Raw genomic sequence first — 23,566 nt, 5'->3', positions numbered from 1 at the left:
TGGTACAGTGGCAAATATTATATGTACTTAGTAGTTCTTAAATATTAATCATTTAATTGTTTATTGCTCGTGGATAAATACTGTGATACAATTGTAAGATCTAAAAGAAAGAAAGGCTGTTTTTGGCTGTTTATTTACAACAATTAATTATTGTTCTTCAGTAATGTTTAACGATAAATTCAAACCGCAAAATTGTTTTTTTTTAATTTTTTTTTCGAACCACGCTTTTTGAAAAAATTTACTTTCAAAGTTTGCGTTAAGTTTGGAGCTTAACGCGAACGAGTATCTTCGCAGACACGTACATGTGTGTGTGTGGGCCCGTAGAACATAAAATTTAATACTCATTGGTATTTTATTAACGAATAACCCGCTTTTTCTATTTAATTACTCATTCTTTGGGTTGCAATCAAATTTGATGGAATCGAAATATTGCAAATTGGAGTTTTGCAAATTGAAATATTACAAATTGAAACTTTGCAAATTAAATATATTGCAAGTCGAAATTTTGTAGAATAAAATATCGCAAATTGAAATTCTGCAAATTAAAATATTGCAAATTGAAATTGTACAAATTAAAATATTGCAAATTGAAATATTGCAAATTGAAATTTTACAATTGAAATTCTGCAAATTAAAATATTACAAATTGAAATTTTGCAAACTAAAATATTGCAAATTGAAATTTTTCAAATTAAAATTCTACAAATTGAAATTTTGCAAAATGAAATTCTACAAACTAAAAGATTATAAATTGAAATTCTAGAAATTAAAATATTACAAATTGAAATTCTAGAAATTAAAATATTGCAAATTGAAATTCTAGAAATTAAAATATTGCAAATTGAAATTCTAGAAATTAAAATATTGCAAATTGAAATTCTAGAAATTAAAATATTGCAAAGTGAAATTCTAAAAATTAAAATATTGCAAATTGAAATTCTGGAAATTAAAATATTGCAAATTAAAATTCTAGAAATTAAAATATTGCGAATTGAAATTCTAGAAATTAAAGTATTGCAAATTAAAATATTACAAATTGAAATATTGTGAATAGAAACTTTGCAAATTGAAGTTCTGGAAATTAAAATATTGTAAGTTGAAATTTTGCAAATTAGAATATAGCAAATTGAAATTTTTCAAATTAAAATTCTACAAATTGAAATTCTGGAAATTAAAATATTGCAAATTGAAATTCTGGAAATTAAAATATTACAAATTGAAATTTTGCAAATTAAAATATTGCAACTTTGCAATTTTTCAAACTGAAATTTTACAAACTAAAATATTGCAAATTATATTATTACAAATTTTTAATTTAACTACAAACTGAATTTTGCATATTATAATTTTTCAAATTTGTAATTAGTTGCAAATTGAAATATTGCAAAGTGAAATTTTGCAAATTGAAATATTGCAAATTAAAATTCTGCAAATTGAAATATTGCAAATTAAATTATTACAAATAGAAATTCTGCAGATTAAAATACTGTAAATTGAAATTTTGCTAATTAGAATATTTCAAGTTTGTAATTAATTACCATTTGAAAGGTTCCAAATTTGTAATTTATTTCAAATTAAAATATAGAAAATTTGCAAATTTATTGCAAATTAAAATATATCAAATTTGCAAATTAAAATATAGCAAATTAATAAATTTATTACAAATTAAAACGTTATCGAATCCTTTACCAGCCACGCGACGTTTCTCAAATATAAAAAATAATCATAATTACAGACCAAAAACAATATGGACGCACACACATCTATGTACATAAAGAAAAATAAATAAAAGTATCGAATGTAGCTTTCAAATACTGAAATAATACCATAGGAATACTTAAAAAATACGGAGAATAATATTTCCCACGAAATTTCGATAACCTTCCTCGAACTTTAAGGCTTTTTCAAAAGTAATTTTGAAAGATAAATAAAATTCAATTCCTCCATTTTGATATTTTAAAAAACAAAGCACACATTAATTTTATTCGATTGAATGAAAATAATTTCTTATCGCAAGCTGGCAATTAATTTTCGCCCGATAAAGTTCAAGAAAGGTGAATCGAGCAATCCTGTAAGAAGAACTTTATTCCTGTAAAAAGCACAAACTGGTTGAAAGAGTACGAACATGGCAACATGTTGTACAACGATATGATATTCATGTATCTACGTCATTTTATGGGATGTGCACGTTGTTTTCACTTAGAAACAGATGTGGATATATGAATATCGTCAGACAAATAAGGGTAAGAGATTAAAGAATGATATGATTGTAGGAAACTAACCTTTCCACGGAGGCGCGTACTGTAATTGCGCTCTCCGGATTCATGACAAAGCACCAGCCCTTTGATAAGGGTGCTCGCGAATCTGACCCAAGTGCCTACGTTGTTTCGCAGCGGCTGCTGCACCTGCTTCAACATACAAATGTCTATAATTCATTTGTTCCCCACATTGTATTCTATCGATTTCCAGTCCTCGGTACGACCACATTTAAATAGCCACTACAAACAGTAACAGAACGATTAAAATTGCTCCGCGCGACGTGCAAACCAATAAATTCCTCACTTCCGTTTCGTCTTTAAAAGTGTCTCTTCAACATTACGCAACGCGATACTTCTGTTGGTTTGGCAAGAAAGTGATTTCGATCATTCGATTAGAATTCTAATCGAATTTCACGTTCTGCTTTTCATATTTCACAGTGGTCGTATTTACAGGGGCGAATCGAAACAAGTGGGAGCCCCGAGCAGTAAAACTTTTTGGGCCCTCAGGGGCGTACCAAGACAAATGGGTGCTTTGAAAGCTAAAATTTTCTAAGACCTCAGGAGCGTATCAAGACAAGTGAGGACCCTGTGCATTAAACTTTTGGACACTCAGAGGCGTATTAAGACAAAAGGGGACCCTGAGCACCAAAATTTTTTTAAGATCTCAGGGACGTATCAAAACTAGTAAAAAAACTGAACTACAAAAATTTTTGAACCGCCAGGGGCGTATTAAGACAAAGGGGGCCCTGAGCACCAAAATTTTTTTAAGATCTCAGGGTCGTATCAAAACTAGTAAAAACCCTGAGCACTAAAAATTTTAGACCCCCAGGGGCGTATTAAGACAAAAGGGGCCCTGAGCACCAAAATTTTTTTAAGATCTCAGGGACGTATTAAAACTAGTAAAAAAACTGAACTACAAAAATTTTTGAACCCCCAGGGGCGTATTAAGACAAAGGGGCCCCTGAGCACCAAAATTTTTTTAAGATCTCAGGGACGTGTCAAAACTAGTAAAAAAACTGAACTCCAAAAATTTTTGAACCGCCAGGGGCGTATCAAGACAAAAGGGGGCCCCAAACACTAAAATTTTTTCAATACCTCAGTAGCGTATGAAAGTAAATGGAAGCCTTGAGCACTAAAAATTTTGAGCCCCCCAGGGGCGTATCAAGGCAAGTAGAGGCCTTGAGTAGTAAAATTTTTGTTTGCTCCTCATATTTTCAAAAATTTTGCAATAGAAACCAAAAATACTTGCTTGCCAACCCAATACGTATCGTACTGGCGTTTCTTATTATTAGTTTGCATTCAATCGCGAGTTCTTCGAATGAAAAAAAATATATTGCACTCATTTTTCCTCTCTATGGTATACGCGTATAAATTGTTCGTGTGAAACTTCTGAAAAATAAATTTGAAGTATTAAGTCACAAAATATGCATGTTTCCTTGTATTCCATCTTCAGTCCATTGATTACATCTTTCTTCTCGTATTTAGAACATCGTTAATTATTACCACACGTATAGACGCGTATATGTATCTCTATTTAAAGATTAAATCGTTCGTCAAACGTTTACGAATTTATTTGATGTTCTCGAATCGAATATATTCGATCGTTCTCAAATAGTTGAAAACTGGATAGAATGAACATCTATGAAAGTTGATTATCTTCGATTACCAAATGACCATTATTATTTGTTCGTATAATACATGTAAACAACACGTTTCAAAAGATCGTCCAATATATTTCTCCCTATACGAGATATCTGTTTCATGTATCCAACGTATCACAAGGAATTGAGTACAATTCGATTGTCTCGTTTCTTAAATAATTCGTTTCACTTTTTGTTGCGTCTAGATCTACGATTCAATATATATAGAACGATCTGTAGAATATTCAATTTTATACTTGGAAGATGTACTAACTCTTTAACATTTAACATTAAGAACTTAGCGACTAATATGATATGTTCTTATTTCGTTGAACTTCCTTAAGTAATCGTAGACAATAAAAGATTTCAAAGATATTCTTGACGAATGTTCTATTTGTACGTGCGCGCACACACATACACACACTGAAAAACTCACACGTGCTCACAGATTCGAATGCACAGTTATATCATCACAATTATAGGCGCATAATCATGATAATATAAATGAACACATGTGTGGCGTGTGTGCGTGCTAAGTATATAAATAATACATAATTTACGTGCGCAGGCTGAATCAATTATTAACTGCACCATCGAAATTTACTCTCGTCACTTCCGTTTCTTGCATAAGAAAATGTTTCGAACCGCTCGAAACAAATGGTGGCCCTTGGCGCAAAAATTTTCAAAACTTTCAGGGGCGTATCAAGACAAATAAGGACCCTTAGAACTAAAATTCTGGAAGACCTCAGGGGTGTATCAAGACAAATGGGAGCCCTTGGCACAAAAATGTTCAAAACTTTCAGGGGCGTATCAAGACAAATAAGGACCCTTAGAACTAAAATTCTTGAAGACCTCAGGGGTGTATCAAGACAAATGGGAGCCCCTGGCACAAAAATTTTCAAAACCCTCAGGGGCGTATCACGATAAGTGTGAACCCTGGGCACTAAATTTTTTTTCGAAAACTCAGGGGCGTATCAAGACAAATGGATGCCCTGAGCACTAAAATTTTTTGGGGCCCCAGGGGCGTAACAATTGAAATTCTGGAAGGCTCAAGGGTGTATCAAGACAAACGGATGCCCCGAGCACTAAAATTTTTTGGGGCCCCAGGAGCGTATCAACAAAAATTCTGAAACACTCAGGGGCGTATCGAAACAAATGTGGGTCCTAAACAGTAAAAATTTCTGAGCTTCCCCCAAAAAAAAAATATTTTCAAAAATTTTACACTGAAACCAAAAAGATTCCAAACGCTCGCTACATCGCACAATTAATTGGCCAATGACAACAGCTGTTCGAGAACATTTTCTTAAACAATTAAAATGCTAAAAAGTATTTAGCAATTAGACGTATAGACTGCTAAAAGTGTATTTAGCAAATTAGATGTAGAACAGAAACCAGTTCTCTGTACGGCTAGACTTCGCATAAATTTAATAAGCGTGGATTTCATATTCATTTTATTTTGTAACGTAAAAATTCAATAAATAGAGTAATATATATCGTATATAAATATAAGAAAAATGGCTTACTTTTTTGACTAAAAGTGTATTCTCGTGTTTCAAATGCTAGTTTCGTTTTCTTTTCTTTTTTTTTAAAGTCGCTCACTTTCTCGTAGAAGGCCTTAAATTACTTTACGACTGAGAATAAGCAAATTCCTCGTGCGAATAAAAATCATGAATGAGAAACGAGTAGTCTCTGGCGTTAGATTTGCCCAATTTCTAACTATTAACTCAACGCACAGTTTCCACCAAATAACTTAAACTGTTATCGTCCAATAATGTTGTACGATAACATACAAAGTGTAATAAATCACTGACAAACTTTGTAACGTAGAATCTCCAAATTATTCCAGACGATAAAAATGCTCGAAGCTTTGATACTGATACTTTCTTTGGAAACTTTGAAGACACTGCGATTGGATATATTTAATGCGAACAAAAAAATTCAGAACAAAAACCAGTATCGTACGACTCAGAAAGAATATTAGCTTCGACGAGGAATCAGCTTATTTCATCCGTTAACTTTCTACTCTATAAATTACAGTAAAATTTATTTATTTATATTAAAATTATAACAAATAAATAATATCTGTGATTAACTCATTAAATATATATATATGTATATAATCAATATGGCAATGCACTATAGAATCGAACGTACAAACGTATTGCACATTCGCTCTCTTTATATCCCTTTAAATAATACAAATAGAATACGTAGCATGTAACGAGGCATGATATGTTTCGAAATAAAAATTCTCCTCTCGGATCATTACGAAACTAATTAAATTTATGGTACATCGAAGCGTTAGGATCCCAATCAATCCTTCTCTCAATTGAAACCAAGGCGCACCGATGAATACTAACAAATTTCATACTATTTCTTAGCTTATTGCAACGCACACTGAATGCGATAGCACCATTACTGAAAATAGCATGAAAAAATTAGAGCAGTGGCTCAACGCCTGCGACTACAACAGAATTGAATAATTAAGAAGCAAGCGTAGTCGCAAGGGAGTAACAGAAATTTTATTCGCCCGCGCAACACTATTTTTCAGTGGTGCGCAGCGAAGAGATTGTTCGTTTCTTAAAACATATCACACCCATCGAACACATTCATGATCTACGCTATAATGTGTAGTAAATGGTAACGAATGTATAAGCGTACGACTTTGTCATACGATAACAGAGTATTTCATTCACGGAAGAGAATGTCTGCCTTTCTCTTTTCATCGATTCAAGTTTTTATCAGTACGTAGTCTATGTATATACATATGTATATGCGAACAACTTGGGCGTTCTTACGTTTACTGTGCAAGAGTTTCAATACTGGGTTTATCAGAATTCTTGTCGCTCGTTTCGAAACAAATGATAATGTTCGAGAGTCACTGTATCAATGATACTTCCATCGAACGCTACGCTAGACTATATTTTCATAAATTTGCAATCGTACGAATCATTTCTTGCATCAAAAGCTATGATAGACTCTATTCTTACAAATTTGCAATCATACGAGTCATTTCTTGCATCGAATTCAACGCTAGACTATATTCTCCCAAATATTGCAATCGTACGAACCATTTCTGGTTCTAACTACTTAACGAAGAGATTTTTAGAAAGTCTAACGATGGAATTACCATCGATGAGAGTACTCGAAAGTAAACGCTGCGTAATACTTAAAAGTATACCTCGTATACTTCAGCGTTACTCAAAATTATACAGCGTACTTCAGCGTACGATATGTGAATACGTTTCGAAGATTATCCAAATGTTTAGAAACAGAGTCTTAGCTGAAAAATTGCTCTTGATCATTCCTCGTTGCATAATATATATATATACGATACGACACAGACTGTATATTACAAATCGAACGTGTTCACCTCTCTGCGATTAATGCTACTCGTGCCAGTCTAAGATTTTGCCCAACGCAGTACACTGCGCAGTAGAAAAAAGAGAAAAAAAAAAAAAAATACTTCTATTATCAGCTACTCGAACGATTGCTTTCGAAATGCAGATTATAATATCATTTGATCGTAGACCGCTTTGTTAAATAATTATCAGAACTGAATAAAGACTAGCAAATGACTGATGTGACTCTCTTAAATTAATAATAATCGTCTAATACTACATCCGCTGCTCTGAAACTCTCTGACAAAGCTCTCCGGTCCCTTTTAGGCATCGATTCGACTCCTGCGCTGGCTCTCCAGCTTGATCAGTTGCGCTCAACGATCAGTTGGCGAAGAGCGAAGGGAAAGAGAAATTAAATGGCAACGGAGCGCATCTAAAATTGACAATCGAAGGGATGATGGTCAAGCGATAATACTAGATGACATCGATAGCAGCAGCGTTGGAAGAGAAACCAAGTTACGATAGAGAAAAATAAAGGGAACTGCGCTCGTACGCATCTTTCCGTTGGACAGTGGAGAACATTCCTTTTATTCGATTATACTGCCACTTCTGAGAAGCTAGAGAAAGGGGGGAGGCGATACGCTCACACGTACACACACATACATGTGCATATAAACATATAAAACATATATAAAAAACAATAGACAGCGTACGAGGGTGTTTCGCTGTTTCTGAGACGAGAAGGATCCACTCGACGAGCTTCAGCTCTGATTTTCTGGATCGTCTGCTCTTCGTTTAACAGGAATGCACAGCCGAAAGGAGTTAGATATCATTCAAGCGATCCGTAGCAAGTTAATCGATGAATACAGAGGCCTCCGGAGGGTTTTTAATTATCAGAAGAGCCTTCAAACGAACAGCGCTGAGATATTCTGATTTTTTATCTAGATTTGCTTCTGTTATAGCTAATTTTTTTGCATAAAATAGAAATAAATATGTTAGATATTGTAATAAATAGTCGTATCACCCCGAACGCTAAAGAATTTCCAATATTTGCTCCGTACGAGCCTGCGTATGTGCGTACAGGAGTTGTACAAGCGCAAACGCTAAAGAATATCCAATATTTGCTCCGTACGAGCCTGCGTATGAACATAAAGGAGTCGTACGAGTCCAAACTAGCTTGCTGCGAGGCTCAGCCTCCTGTAGCTCTCCTCCGTGGCTCGTTAAGCATCTACGCTATAGAGTAGACCCCTCCGTTTCGCTTGCCCTCAGCCAAACACCCTGTACTATATATTATATACATCTTACGCTACGTATAGAATATTTAATATGTTTAACGTAGTATTCAGAGAGTTTCTTAAAGAGAATTCCTGCGAGTCGCACTCCGTAGCAGAGATGCTGGTGTTTCGTGTGCGCTGAGGGTCTGCATACGAATAGCCAGCATCGTTGCGCAGAGTATCACTCGTATAATTTCAAGACTGTTGTCCAGAGTTTGTTCGTCAAAGTTTGAAAGCCTGGCGAAGAGTTACGGAACAATTCGTCGTTGAGTTTGCCACTCTGAGCGTTCGAATCGAAGGCGCAAGGAAGAGAGCAACGTAACGAAGATGATCTCTTGCGGAAGAGCGAATAGAAGTGTTAGAATAAGATGTTGTTCGCCCCTTTTGAAGCTCAGCTTTCGAGAGACTCGATTTCTCAGAAAATATCTTAAGATATTGCTTTCACGAAGCTGCGATGGCTATAATTAATTCAAATAATGTTATTTTCAGTACGTTACTGATTCAAGGTATTCAGTAAGGATCGCAGAAGCTGAATAATAGCAGTCGAAGCTGCACGATACCTTCTGAAACATTATAATAAGAAATCTGCAAAAGTGTAAGTATAACATTAAAATTTTCCTTCTATTTCTCTAATTTATACTCGATACAGCTTAATATTGGTTTCTTCAGTGCAGCGGGACATCAGAGTTAAAAAAGAGAGCATTTCGATAGCTTTAGAAGTTAACGAATCCCAATAAAGCGAATAAAAGGAAGAACGATAGTCTAAATCTGTACTACGAGTCTATAATAAATTGTTTTAAGTGCTGCGATAGATGTGTAACTGCTTATCGACTACAGTGTACAAGCGTTTTGTCAAAAACTGAGCTTCGGTTGAGAAAAACAATTATTCTACGTGTTCGATTCATCATTACGCAGCAGATCGACTCCCATCGCTTGCGCCCAAGCGTAATAATTAAAATTTATCAGAAAAGCCTGACGACAGCCAAGATCTCGCTTGGCTCCATCCCTCGTCCTTATCTTTCAGTAAAAAAAATGAAGAAATACGCTTAAAACCGGTGTACCAGAGATTCGTACGAAAAGAAGACGCCTCTAACTAGAATACTAAGTATAAGAAAGTGAGTAAAAATCTGTATAGACTCTATGTATATTCCATTTGTCTCTATTATGCTCTTTAACTCTCCCTAAATTCCCCTCTCATCGCTTCGCACACTCTCTATTCACTCTGAATAGAATCGTGCTGGAAGATTGAGAAGAGACTGAAACGGAGAGTGGGGTGTGTGCGTGGCTAGAGTAGCTATAATAATAATAATATATAGCAGTAATAACAATAGAAAAATGTTTGTGACGAGAACAGGATGTCGCGACTAAGATCAGCGAGCAAACAACCCACCAGAATGATCAGCAGTGGTGTAGTCCGTGAGGAGTGGAGAGGCTGCCAGGGCTGCGTAGTTGGCGTACTCTGCGTAGGGGCCATAGATCAGCCCGTGTGGGTCACCGGCTGAGAGAAGAGACGGTGGACCAGAGCCGTTCAGGAGGGAAGCAGCTGTTGTTGGAACGGATAGCCTTGGTGAGAGTATTAAAGGTGCACCCAGCGGTGCGCTGGGTGTTCTCATTGGTGTGGCCAGGCCTGGGAGGAGCCGCTGCGTCTCTGCAGCAGCTGCTGCCACACGTCTCCATTCCTCGTCGCAGGCTGGAACAAGTCGGGCTCAGAGATTAGGACGAGTTCAGGGGGAAGCGCAAGGTTTTTTATTGGTCTTTTTGGGTAATGCTGTAGCGCAGGTAGTTGGATGACGGAGTACGGTCAGAAATACAATGTTTTATATAGCTATTTGGGTAACATTGTAGTGTAAATAGTTGAACGGTACTATTCAGCGAGAAGCACTGTGTTTCATTTAGATATTTGAGTAATATTGTAGTGTAATTCAGTGAGAAGCACAGTGTTTCATATAGGTATTTAGATAACATTGTAATGTAGGTAATTGGATGACAGTATTAAGTTCTTCGATTTTAATTGCAGTTGACTTTGAGGCTTCGTACAGCGATTGTAGAAGAAAGGATGCAGGTTCTTATTTCTGGCTTATTATAAGGAACGTCTGGCTGCATAGAAGAGTCAAAGTATGACGAATTGGTCAGATAACAGTCTTCTTGCTTATCTTTTAAATATTTCACTTTACTACTTTCATTTTAATACTTTTAGGAATTTTCTCATTTCTGGGCTGCTGGTGGGATCGTTAGGCTGCGCAGGAGGCCAATATGCGAAGGATGGATCAGAATTTTCTTATATAGGAACTGAAAACAGCAATGAAAACTTATTAAAGAATATATCTACTGCTATCTTTCTAATAACATAGAGGACTAGAATAAGAATAGAAGATTTGGAAAAATATTGAATTAACAAATCATTTGTGTCTGTGCGATGAACAGAAAAAGGAGAATGTACCTATTTTTGGCCTATTAAAGGGATCGTTTGACTACGTAGGAGTCTAACGTATTGAAAATGGGTCAAAATTTTCTTGTATAAGAACCGAAGAGAGAAACGAAGACTTGCGAAAGAATATATCTTCTTCTATCCTTCAGATAACATAAGAAATTTCGAAAAATGTTTAATCAATAATATTAAATCACTACCGCGTACCATATTTGTTATAATTTTGATAAAACGTTGAAATCGCAAAGAAATACTAAAATGTTGTTACGATAGTGTTACATGCTGAGCAAGCGTGTATCGAGAAAGGAATATTTGTTTTAATAATGAGTTAAAGAGACATGGTACATCGTCAGCTCGAATCCTTACGTCAGAGGTGTTATTCGATGATTATCGAAGAGATATAGGAAATATTGTAACTGAATTTGTAACGGCGAACAGTGGCGCAGTTGTTGAACAACTGTATCAGCTTACGCGCCAGTATTCGCTTACTTTACGGCTTATTTTTGCTGTTTCATTCAGCACGAGAGTGAAATGCTTCGGTAGAACACGAATCGCAGCTGAACTGTTCTTTCAGAAGGATTAAATTGTTAAACGTTGAAGCTTAAATGATTAAATAAGACCAGAATTACTTTAGAAATTAAAGCGATGAGCTTCGTACAATCACGAATAAGTTGATTAAAGCTAGAATATAATTTTGCAAGCGAACAGTTGAGTCGTGACCCATAATTCTCCTCGGATTTCAGGTAAAGTAGAATAGTATGCAATTAAAGAGTTAGTTCTTCAAGATCTTTTCTTCGTAGACCCTTCAACGACTCAAAGATGCGAAGTGTATCTACGATTGTCAAGACGCCACATTTATTTTCCACTCTGGGCTGCTCTGACGACTCCGTTAAGCTGTGTTAAATTAATCGATGAGATGCGATTACGTCTAGACATTAAATAAGAGTTTATTGTTAACGTACCTTGTGATCATTCGTAAACTTAAGCGATCGTCCTGTTATTAAGCAAGCGTAACATACAGAAAATAGTTCGTTTAATTGTAAAGAGAAGTTACACTGAGAGAAATGTACCTGTGGCTGCGGCAACCTTTGTATTAGAATCTCGATAGGTACCATTGATAATAGCAAGTTCCATTAATTGTCGCTTCTTCAGTTCATCCTCTCCGTCAGCCTGCTAACAGTCAACACGTTTAATAAGAAATGTATTTACATTCAACAGAACGGAGAATGATAACGATTCTAAAAACTTAGGCCTCGCCTCTGATATTTTCACCTTATCCTCGTACGTTCATCAAAAGGTACTGAATTTACACATATTTAAAAATAAAAGCGAAGAGAAGATTACGTATTAATCGTACAGAGTTAAGTATTTAACTACAAACGTTTCGATGAACTTGTCGAAAAGCAGTTCCTGCGAGAAGGCTTCTTGGAGAAGTTTTTATTCTTTTCAATGTTGTCAAAAAAAAAAAAAAAAAAGCAACCTTCCCCTTACGCGTCAGGGTTGATACTGCGAGAGCTGCGATGCTCTCTCAAACTCGCAGCGTCGCGCGCAGCTTTCTACGCGCGCACGCGCAGAACAGCCAATCACCACGCTGCTACTCTCTCGCGCTTGCAGCGTCGCGCAGCTTTTAATGAGCGCATGCGCAGATGATCTTTGTATCTATTTCAAAAACTAGAGGATAGTTATCGACATTAAGCTTGAGAATTATATATTGTACAAGTATAAAGAAAGAATCGAAGAAAAGTAGACTCGCAATATTAATTATATTGGAATGAAGTATCATTTCTTGAAGAAATTGATATTTATGTTCAACGTAGAGTAGTACTCTCGATGTTTATTAAAGAATTAGCAAAGAGATCTTCGTTTCTTCGAAGAAAATGCAAAATAATGCAGATGAAAAGTTTCCATGCTGTATTCTTTAAAATTGCAATTATTCTGAATGAAAGGGGGTTCAAATCTGTTGCAGAATTATTCACTGAAGTATCTATCAACAGTAGAAACAAAAAAACAGTACTGACAATATTTTATTCTACCTGATAATCGCTGCTTTCTAAATATTGCAGCAGTGTTTTGAAAATGTTGCAGTTCTTTTAATAATTTGATAAATAAAATATCCAGTACGTAAAATATACTCAGTTTTAAGTATTCTATCAATTTAAAAATGCAATCTGCAGTATTAGTCCTTTTTAATAAGAAATTATCTAGAAATCTACATTTTTTCAGAGAAAATGCAAAATAATGCAGAAGAAAAGTTTACACGCTGTATTCTTTAAAATTGCAATTATTCTGAATGAAAGAGGGTTCGAATCTGTTGCAGAATTATTCACTGAAGTATCTATCAACAGTAGAAACAAAAAAACAGTACTGACAATATTTTATTCTACCTGATAATCGCTGCTTTCTAAATATTGCAGCATTGTTTTGAAAATGTTGCAGTTCTTTTAATAATTTGATAAATAAAATATCCAGTACGTAAAATATACCCAGTTTTAAGTATTCTATCAATTTAAAAATATAATCTGCAGTATTAGTCCCTTTTTAATAAGAAATTATCTAGAAATCTACATTTTTTCAGAGCAAATGCAAAATAATGCAGATGGAAAGTTTACACGCTAAATTCTTTAAAATTACAATTATTCTGAATGAAAGAGGGTTCAAATCTGTTGGAGAATTATTCACTACAGTATCTTTCAACAGTAGAAACAAAAAAACAGTACTGACAATATTTTATTCTACCTGATAATCGCTGCTTTCTAAATATTGCAGCATTGTTTTGAAAATGTTGCAGTTCTTTTGATTATTTGATAAATAAAATATCCAGTATGCAAAATATACCCAGTTTTAAGTATTCTATCAATTTAAAAATATAATCTGCAGTATTAGTCCCTTTTTAATAAGAAATTATCTAGAAATCTACATTTTTTCAGAGAAAATGCAAACTAATGCAGATGAAATGATTACACCCTGTATTCTTTAAAATTACAATTATTCTGAATGAAAGAGGGTTCGAATCTGTTGCAGAATTATTTGCTACAGTATCTTTCAACAGTAGAAACAAAAAAACAGTACCGATAATATTTTCAAAAACTAAGTTATGATTGTTGACATCAAAGCTGAAGAATTTATATATTGTGATATTGTTGGCGAACCGAGTCCTTTAAAATGCAGCTATCAACATTAATACGGTGCCAGTCGACTCGTGTACGCATTAAGCTGGTTTAAATTTAAATTAAAAGAAAGCGTGGCACAGAGTTGCAGTTTGAAGCACTAATTTCAAAGATCGAGCTAGTCTGTAATAACTGATCGCTGTATGGCGAATGACAGAAATTTTCCAATATTATTCAAATTCAGGAAGCTTAACTAATCGTTTTCTCTATGTATCATCCAAAAACCAGCCAAGCAAACAAGTAAGTCTCCAACGAGTCAACGTACTTCTTCGTAGCATCTTTTTTTGCTCATCAAAGCTTGGCGAATGGTTTTGTGAGTACAAAGAAATTTCCCAATATCATTCAAGTTCAGAATGGAAGCTTAACTAATCGTTTTCTCTACGTCCACAGAGTCCACAGAGTCGTTAAAAACTAGACAAGCGAATAAGTGAGTCTCCAACGAGTCAACGTACTTCTTCGTAGCATCTTTTTTTGCTCGTCCAAGCAAACGGCATTGGAGCCACGAGGAACCTTTTCGACAAGATCATCCAACGTATCAAAATATTAAGCTTTTTCTCTAAATGCAGCCTGGTTACATTCGTTACGAGCCTACGTAAAGAACAAAAAGAAAAAAAAAAAAAGAAATATGCGCAGAGAGAAGTACATTTTTTAGTGGTAAAAAAAAAGTGACTAACGAGACTGATAAGATAGAGAAAAAAACAATATTGTTACAGTGAAATTAAGTATTATTATTAGTTAATAATAGGAACTTTCTCACCACGGGAACAAGAAGTTTCTTGACTTCTTCTACGGCTCTGGCAAGTTTCAAAGTGGCACGATTTTCAGTATCCTCAACTGTTAGTAAAACATGCAGTTCATCAGTCAGGTGTTCCCAGTTTGGTTTACCTCGGTTTAACTCTTCCTGGTAAAGGAATTGATATTGTATATGTATATGGTACATACACATGGCGCATCATTAAATAACTTACATTAAACAACGAACGATGAAAGAGAAAAATAATAAGTTCTTGCTACAGAATCTGTTTAAACATGCTACACGCGTTTATCTTGTTTCGATTCGATTATCCTTGCTCTCTCAACAAGATTTATCTCCATTGCGAGCACTGCAAGTGCGTTCAGTCTTTCTGAATTCGCAGCGCTTCTTGGAAATGTTTTTATTCTTTTCAATGTTGTGAAAAAAAAAAAGAGCAACCTTCCCCCATCGTGTCAGAATTGGCACTGCGGGAGCGGCGATGCTCTCGCGCCCTCGCAGCGTCGCGCGCAGCTTTCTTTGCGCGCATGCGCAGAACAGCCAAACACCACGCTGCTGCTCTCTCGCGCTTGCAGCGTCGCGCGCAGCTTCTTACGGAGCGCATGCGCAGAAGATTTTTGTATCTTTTTCAAAAACTAGAGGACGGTTATTGACACTAAAGCTTAAGTAATTGTACATCGTACAGAAGTGTAAAGAAAGAATTAAAGATATACACGATAACATGTGCTGAATGAACAACGACTCTACTTATCAGAACTTAACGTTATACGCGTTAATGATATGTGCCCATAATTATCAAAGTGGTCTAAGTTAGTATGAAAAGAAAATGAATTTATCAGTTATTTCACAGCACATTGTTCGAAATTTGAAATTTGAAATTTGAATTGTTTGAAATTTGAAATTTGAAATTTGAATTGTTTGAAACTTGAAATTTTAAATTTGAAATTTGAATTGTTTGAAACTTGAAATTTTAAATTTGAATTGTTTGAAATTTTAAATTTGAATTGTTTGAAATTTGAATTGTTTGAAATTTGAAATTTGAATTGTTTGAAATTTGAATTGTTTGAAATTTGAAATTTGAATTGTTTGAAATTTGAAATTTGAAATTTGAATTGTTTGAAACTTGAAATTTTAAATTTGAAATTTGAATTGTTTGAAACTTGAAATTTTAAATTTGAATTGTTTGAAATTTTAAATTTGAATTGTTTGAAATTTTAAATTTGAATTGTTTGAAATTTGAAATTTGAATTGTTTGAAATTTTAAATTTGAATTGTTTGAAATTTGAAATTTGAATTGTTTGAAATTTGAAATTTGAATTGTTTGAAACTTGAAATTTTAAATTTGAAATTTGAATTGTTTGAAACTTGAAATTTTAAATTTGAAATTTGAATTGTTTGAAACTTGAAATTTTAAATTTGAATTGTTTGAAATTTTAAATTTGAATTGTTTGAAATTTGAAATTTGAATTGTTTGAAATTTGAAATTTGAATTGTTTGAAATTTGAAATTTGAATTGTTTGAAATTTGAAATTTGAATTGTTTGAAATTTGAAATTTGAATTGTTTGAAACTTGAAATTTTAAATTTGAAATTTGAATTGTTTGAAACTTGAAATTTTAAATTTGAATTGTTTGAAATTTGAAATTTGAAATTTTAAATTTGAATTGTTTGAAATTTTAAATTTGAATTGTTTGAAATTTGAAATTTGAATTCTATCTCGAAGCAAGAAATATATGATTTACACCACTTTCGTAATTATGGGCACGTATATACTGTGTGTCATACAATCTATCCAAAACAAAAGTCAATGTTCGCATGCATTTTATTTAAACGAAGTTACTCGTTTCAGTTGAGCGCATTCCGCTTTGTTAGGAGAAATGATAATGCACACGTCTAATCTGAACACGTTTACGGACAATCAATTGTGAAGGGTATTTTTAAATATGTGAAACTGAGAACAAAGCATGGCGCCTTTTGCCAGAGCGTTTCAAAACACTCTCCGCTTGTATACTTACAATTCGTTTCTTTCTCATTGATCGCACGCAGCTTGGAAAATATATACACATATACATGTTACTTGGCAAACGATCAAAATTTTCTCTCAACGTTTCGTTAATTTGTTTTAAAAAGTAAATTAGAATTTGCGTAGAAATAACAATTCTTGGCTGATAAAGCATCGCCAGCCTTCGCTGGCGAATGTTAAAAAAGTTGGGAGTTCCAGCGATAATAAGAAGAATTATTGCTTCGTTTAAATGTCTACGTTACTTAATTCCTTTTAATTCTCTTTTATTTATAAATGATATTAATACGATGCAAAATATTGCTGCAAACTAGTCGTACGCAATTGTAATAAATATAAATTCAAGGATAACACAATTTTATAGCGAATCCGTTTCAAAAATGTAAGCGTAGCATTCGTAAATAGAAATCTTCCAACTTTTAAGGATAAACATGTAACGCTAACTATTTTAGTTTCATACTCGTTAAATATCTGTTTGTCCGTAAGCAAACCAGCTACAGTTCGGCTACAATCTGGCAGCAGTAATTAATCGTTCGCATCCACATTCGACTTTACGTATTACAGCAAATATTCTATCGATCAAGTTTTAACAGAAATCTGCTCTGCTAAACTTTGTCGACTGTGTGTACGTTCATTTATGTGGAACGTATAAGCAGTCTTTGGAATTTGAAGGCGAACGGGATCAATTAATGCGAAGCGATGCCACTGCTACTTGATCGCTGCCAGTTCGAGCTTGTGTTAGTCTTCACAGAATGCGTCTAAATTGCTGACACTAATCGTACTGCATAAACGCTCCAGTGAGCTATTTAATTTCAGAATTGTTCGAGTGGATACCTACGATGCCTTCGAAGAGAGTAAACAGCTTCTAATACTTTACGTAGTAACTGTGTAACGCTTTTTAAATATCATTTTTCTAGTAAAGTCTATTCTGTGCATTAACTCGAATTCTTTTCTCTATCGATAGTTGCAAAAAACATTGAAAATTCTACTCCGAATTATTATTAATTTAATTACAATTAAAAGACCGTAACGTTATTCAATATTAATTAGACAACGCTGAGAAAACAATCGGTTCTCGCAGATTATTTGAAGCAATACGAGTGCGTTGGTAAATTAAGAAACTGTTTAGCATCTTCGACTGTTTAATCTGATAAATACGACAAAAGGTTTCCAGGAATCTATCGGAGATCATCGGTAATATTTGTTAACACTTTTCAGACGTTAATCGTACGGTTTTCTTATTAGCAAGAGACATCGGATCGACAAGAAACACTGTGGATAAATCGAATACACTTAAACGTAATGTAAAGGGAAATTACGATTAGTTTTAGTCGAACGTTGATTAGTAAACAGCGAAAGAATTTACCTTCTTCTTATCCCTCATAGAGCCTTTTCCTCTAACCATAATTTTACATCCTGTTTCTTGTTCTAATTGCTTCGCTGTCATCCCACGTGGCCCAAGAATTCTTCCGACGAAATTAAACTGTAACAAATAAAATTACAAAGTTAGTTTCGTATGGAAATACATGAAACTTGTATAATTTACATTAAAACGTGTACTTTTTACAAATATTCATTTTATTCACAAACGCTGTGCAAACGGACGTCTAAGCGCAATGTCCACTTAATTTGTATTGAGGATACACAAAATTTATTCCTGAAATTAACTCAGTACCAGTAGCGGCTCGTAGCTAAAATTAGAGAAGTTTGTTGCTCTGAAAAATGTTCAGCCTTCGTTTTAAAACTGCGTAGAAGAAAACAAACGTGTACAAAAAGTAAATTTATTCAGAAACTCGATAAAGTTCTAAAAGAACAAAGTCAAACGTATCTTTACTCACTTTAACCTAAATTGTTACAGTTTGAGCTCGATCTACACATTTAAAAATGAGATTCATTTTTCTTACTTTAATTCGCGCGAGAAGATCGATTGTCCTTGGTCTCTCAGGAAATTTATCAACATTGCGAGCACTGCAAATGCGTTCAGTCTTTCTGAATTCGTAGCGCTTCTTGGAAAAGTTGTTATTCTTTTCAATGTTGTAAAAAAAAAAAAAGAGAAGCAACCTTCCCCCAACGCGTCAGGGTTGACACTGCGGGAGCGGCGATGCTTTCGCACCCTCGCAGCGTCGCGCGCAGCTTTCTACGCGCGCACGCGCAGAACAGCCAATCACCACGCTGCTACTCTCTCGCGCTTGCAGCGTCGCGCGCAGCTTTTTATGAGCGCATGCGCAGAAGATCTTTGTATCTTTTTCAAAAACTGGAGGATGGTTATCGAACATTAAGCTTGAGAATTATATATTGTACGAGTATAAAGAAAGAATCGAAGAAAAGTAGTCTCGTAATATTAATTATATTGGAAAGAAGTATCATTTCTTGAAGGAATTGATATTTATGTTCAACGTAGAGTAGTACTCTTGATGTTTATTAAAGAATTAGCAAAGAAATCTTCGTTTCTTCGAAGAAAATGCAAAATAACGCAGATGAAAAGTTTACATCCTGTATTCTTTAAAATTGCAATTATTCTGAATGAAAGAGGGTTCGAATCTGTTGGAGAATTATTCACTACAGTATCTTACAACAGTAGAAACAAAAAAACAATACAGATAATATTTTATTCTAGCTGATAATCGCTGCTTTCTGAATATTGCAGCATTGTTTTGAAAATGTTGCAGTTATTTTAATAATTTGATAAATAAAATGTCCAGTACGTAAAATATACTCAGTTTTAAGTATTCTATCAATTTAAAAATGCAATCTGCAGTATTAGTCCTTTTTTAATAAGAAATTATCTAGAAATCTACATTTTTTCAGAGAAAATGCAAAATAATGCAGATGGAAAGTTTACACGCTGTATTCTTTAAAATTGCAATTATTCTGAATGAAAGAGGGTTCGAATCTGTTGGAGAATTATTCACTACAGTATCTTACAACAGTATAAACAAAGAAACAGTACTGATAATATTTTATTCTACCTGATAATCGCTGCTTCCTAAATATTGCAGCATTGTTTTGAAAATGTTGCAGTTCTTTTAATAATTTGATAAATAAAATGTCCAGTACGTAAAATATACTCAGTTTTAAGTATTCTATCAATTTAAAAATGCAATCTGCAGTATTAGTCCTTTTTTAATAAGAAATTATCTAGAAATCTACATTTTTTCAGAGAAAATGCAAAATAATGCAGATGAAAAGTTTACACGCTGTATTCTTTAAAATTGCAATTATTCTGAATGAAAGGGGGTTCGAATCTGTTGGAGAATTATTCACTACAGTACCTTACAACAGTAGAAACAAAAAAACAATACAGATAATATTTTATTCCAGCTTGTACAGCTTGTACAAGTGTAAAGAAAGAATTAAAGAAAAAAGGACCCATTGTGTGAAATGTTATATATAATACAACACAAAGTGGAATTAAAGGGTGCTGTGGTTCTTATACACGAGCCACCACTGTAATTCATCAACGAAAATCATCATAATAATATGAAATTCATTTAATTCGCTCTAATTGGTCTGTATTTCTCTAGTACGATGACTTCTGTATCAAATTACTGCAAATATTTATACTTTGCATTGCATTTACTTTATTAGCATCATCAAAACACTTCATGTTGCACGAATGCATTAGATACAACACGTTAAAATAATTTTTGTGCTACGTGGATTCATTGATCAGCGGTTCTCGACCTTTTCACGCTGTTCTATCGAACTGAAAAAATTTCTCAGGGCCAAACAGTATTTACAAATGCAACGTTAACTTTATATTTTTGTAATTCAGTTTGAGAACCCCTGCTATATGTATATGTGGTCTTCGCCAATGCATCATACGATTGTAATTCTTTTTAATAAATTTTTAGGAAAAATTAACAACGTTAGACGAATTGGAAACTTAACGATTTATAAATCGTTTTGTTTCAATGAAGAAAAATGTGAAAAATCGCAAGTTCCATGGCGAACAATGGACTTTATCGAGAAGAAAGAAATATAACAAGTATAATAGTATTTCATTCGCCACAAGTTCAACGTAACGATATTACGTTTTTATTGGCCTTTGCTTTTATCTGTCCACGAGCATTTAAGTGTCTGTACACCTTTTTCCACCATTCGATCTCGTGCTGTTACAGAAACGCGTACTTCTTTTCTTACTCGAATCTTTAAGTAGGAATTGAACGAATAATAAAAGTTGCGACAAATGTACGGTTAATTAGGCACACGATACAATAATGCGAATTTGTATGCGTGTAAAAAAGATTCGAATACGTATGCAAGAAGCATGCAAACGACATGCGATATGTGTGAACTACTTTGTAGAATGTATACAAATAATTGCACCGTGTAATCTGCGAAATAGTAATTACTTTACTCGCTGATTTATATTCATCCTGATTTGCATTGTAAAATGTAACAATCGTTCTTGCAACATTTTCTTTTGTATGCAAGGCAATGTCGTTCGTCTGAAAAAATGGAGAATATTTATGAACGTGCAAAAAATGATATGTTTGAAAAACTTTTCGATCTTTTTCAATACCAGTGGTTCTCAAACTTTACATGATGTCAGTGGTTTTCAATTTCTATGAAGTCAGTACTTCTGAAAGTATTTTGATGTCATTAGTTCTCTAACGTTTCGATGTCAGTGGTTCTCAATCTTTTTACAGCAGTATTTCTCAAAACTTTTTTATATCAGTGGTTCTCAACTTTTCGAAGCTAGTATTTCTCAAACTTTTTTGTCTCAGTGGTTTTCAACTTTGTGAGGCCAGTATTTCTCAAACTTTTTTGACGTCAATGGTTGTTACACTTTTTGATGTCAGTGGTTCTCAAACTCTTTTATGTCAGTGGTTCTCAACTTTTTGAAGTCAGCACTTCTTTAACTTTTTTGATTTCAGTAATTTCAAAACATTTTAATCTCAGTGGTTCTCAAACTTTTTGATGTCAGTGGTTCTCAAACTTTTTCTGTGTCAGTGGTTCTCAACTTTGTGAAACCCAGTATTTCTCAAACTTTTTGTCGTCAATGGTTGTTACATTTCTTAATGTCAGTGGTTCTCAAACTTTTTTTTATGTCAGTGGTTCTCAACTTTTTGAAGTCAGCACTTCTTTAACTTTTATGATTTCAGTAATTTCAAAACATTTTAATCTCAGTGGTTCTCAAACTTTTTGATGTCAGTGGTTCTCAACCTTTTTGACGTCAGCGGTTCTCAACTTTTTGAAATCAGTACTTCTTAAACTTTTTTTTATGTCAGTGATTCCAAAACTTTTTAATGTCAGTAGTTCTCAAACTTTTCATGTCAGGGGTTCTCAACCTTTTTTCCTTGTTCAATGTTTAAACCTTTGCACTTAAAACCATTCTGGACATCAGCTATTAACTATTCAACGCCACTATTTATTTTTTATGATTTTTAAAAGTATGATAACGTTCGAAACACTTCCCAATATGCATTGCAGGCTGATTTGTGAGCATTTGACAATAATAAGTTGTTCGACGTCTTCCACCGTTTCAGAGAAACATACATTTCTCGAAAAGTTATAGCGAAATAAGTTAATTGCTCGTAATCGCTAATAAACTTTAATGCAGAGGGGTCATTCGAGTGATACGCTAGAATTATGTCCCCTAAGAGGGGACAGCGGAGTGCAAAGGGTCAATAAAACACTTGATAAAACGTACTTAAGATTATAATTCTATTGTAACGCGTTATTTAATCAACGACAGATTACCAAGTAGAACATAGTTGTCGTAACACGTCCTAAGTTAGTATAGCCTTAAGTTTACTTCGAAGTAACATTGTAAAAAGATTAAGGAAAACTCACATCTGGATGTTCTTTAACAGGTACATAGACTTTCTCCGTAAGCGTTGTGATCTCGCCCTCTGGTTCCGGCAGAACCAGTGGCTCTTTCTTGACGCCACTGATTTGGAAGAGACTCGCCCGGACTTTAGCGATTTCTGTAACAAAAAACGAAAATGTGCATACAGATCATCGAACGATCGTAAAAGCAGAAACGAATGTTGTTACCGAGTAGAATAATATGAATACAAAGTGTACGATCTAAACGAGCGACATGAAGCGATAACCAAACTCCTCTGATATAATCTCCTGAATACAATTAAAGGTTATACGAAGTTTATTTCATTACAAGTTAGATAACGATAGAAAATATACCAGCTGTGCTCGATAAATTCGACAAATATTCGTTCTACTGTCCAATATCGATAACAGTCACGCACAATCAGTGTTATACATAACCTAAACAAATATCTGGTCCAGAATTGGCTAACCTTTTGCATACTGCAAGTTTATTTCACAGATGAGGACCTTTTTACCTGCTTACGTTCACGATTGAGGTTAGAAAATTGGAATAAGGGGTAGAATCTGCTTCGTTTAAGAGAAAAAAAGAAAAAACTCAATCGAGTAATTGAATTAATTAATTTCAATGAATAAGAAGCTGTATTAATTGAATTGAGGGCATTTGGGCGTCGAAAATACGAAGATGGATCGAGTTGTGACGTCCACTTCGAGAGAGTAAACAAACGCCACGCGCCATTTGTAATCTTCCAGTGTCTCGCGTTCTGCGCATGCGCCACGGTTCGACCAATCGCTGTGGTTTGCGCAGCTTAGCCTATGGCTTCGCTGGCGCGAAACTTGAGTAGATTTAACTGGCAAAACAGATCGATCGAACTTTCTTGTTTCTGTCGCGTCT

The 23,566-nt window shown here is 34.3% G+C and overlaps 1 protein-coding gene across 6 annotated transcripts in view; it reads right to left on the bottom strand.

Annotated features, from left to right (window-relative positions):
* LOC143431690 (protein held out wings-like) overlaps window positions 1–23,566 on the bottom strand; it is a 77,269-nt gene that overhangs the window by 5,217 nt on the left and 48,486 nt on the right. Inside the window, exons 2-7 of one of the 6 annotated variants that reach the window (XM_076908620.1) lie at window positions 22,678–22,811; window positions 18,245–18,361; window positions 14,866–15,009; window positions 12,012–12,114; window positions 9,904–10,203; window positions 2,283–2,408 (exon numbers count right to left, since the gene is read on the bottom strand). In XM_076908620.1, the coding sequence (XP_076764735.1) occupies window positions 2,323–2,408; window positions 9,904–10,203; window positions 12,012–12,114; window positions 14,866–15,009; window positions 18,245–18,361; window positions 22,678–22,811 (884 nt within the window). In that variant the 3' untranslated portion in view covers window positions 2,283–2,322. The remainder of the gene's footprint in view (window positions 1–2,282; window positions 2,409–9,903; window positions 10,204–12,011; window positions 12,115–14,865; window positions 15,010–18,244; window positions 18,362–22,677; window positions 22,812–23,566) is intronic. The other 5 variants (XM_076908621.1, XM_076908622.1, XM_076908623.1 and 2 more) reach the window with 5 other exon arrangements.

This window comes from Xylocopa sonorina, unplaced genomic scaffold, assembly GCF_050948175.1.
Source record: "Xylocopa sonorina isolate GNS202 unplaced genomic scaffold, iyXylSono1_principal scaffold0014, whole genome shotgun sequence".
Classification (NCBI taxonomy): Eukaryota; Metazoa; Arthropoda; class Insecta; order Hymenoptera; family Apidae; genus Xylocopa; species Xylocopa sonorina.
The sequence above is the reverse complement of the archived record's forward strand: the minus strand, read 5'-3'. Positions and strand labels throughout refer to the sequence as shown.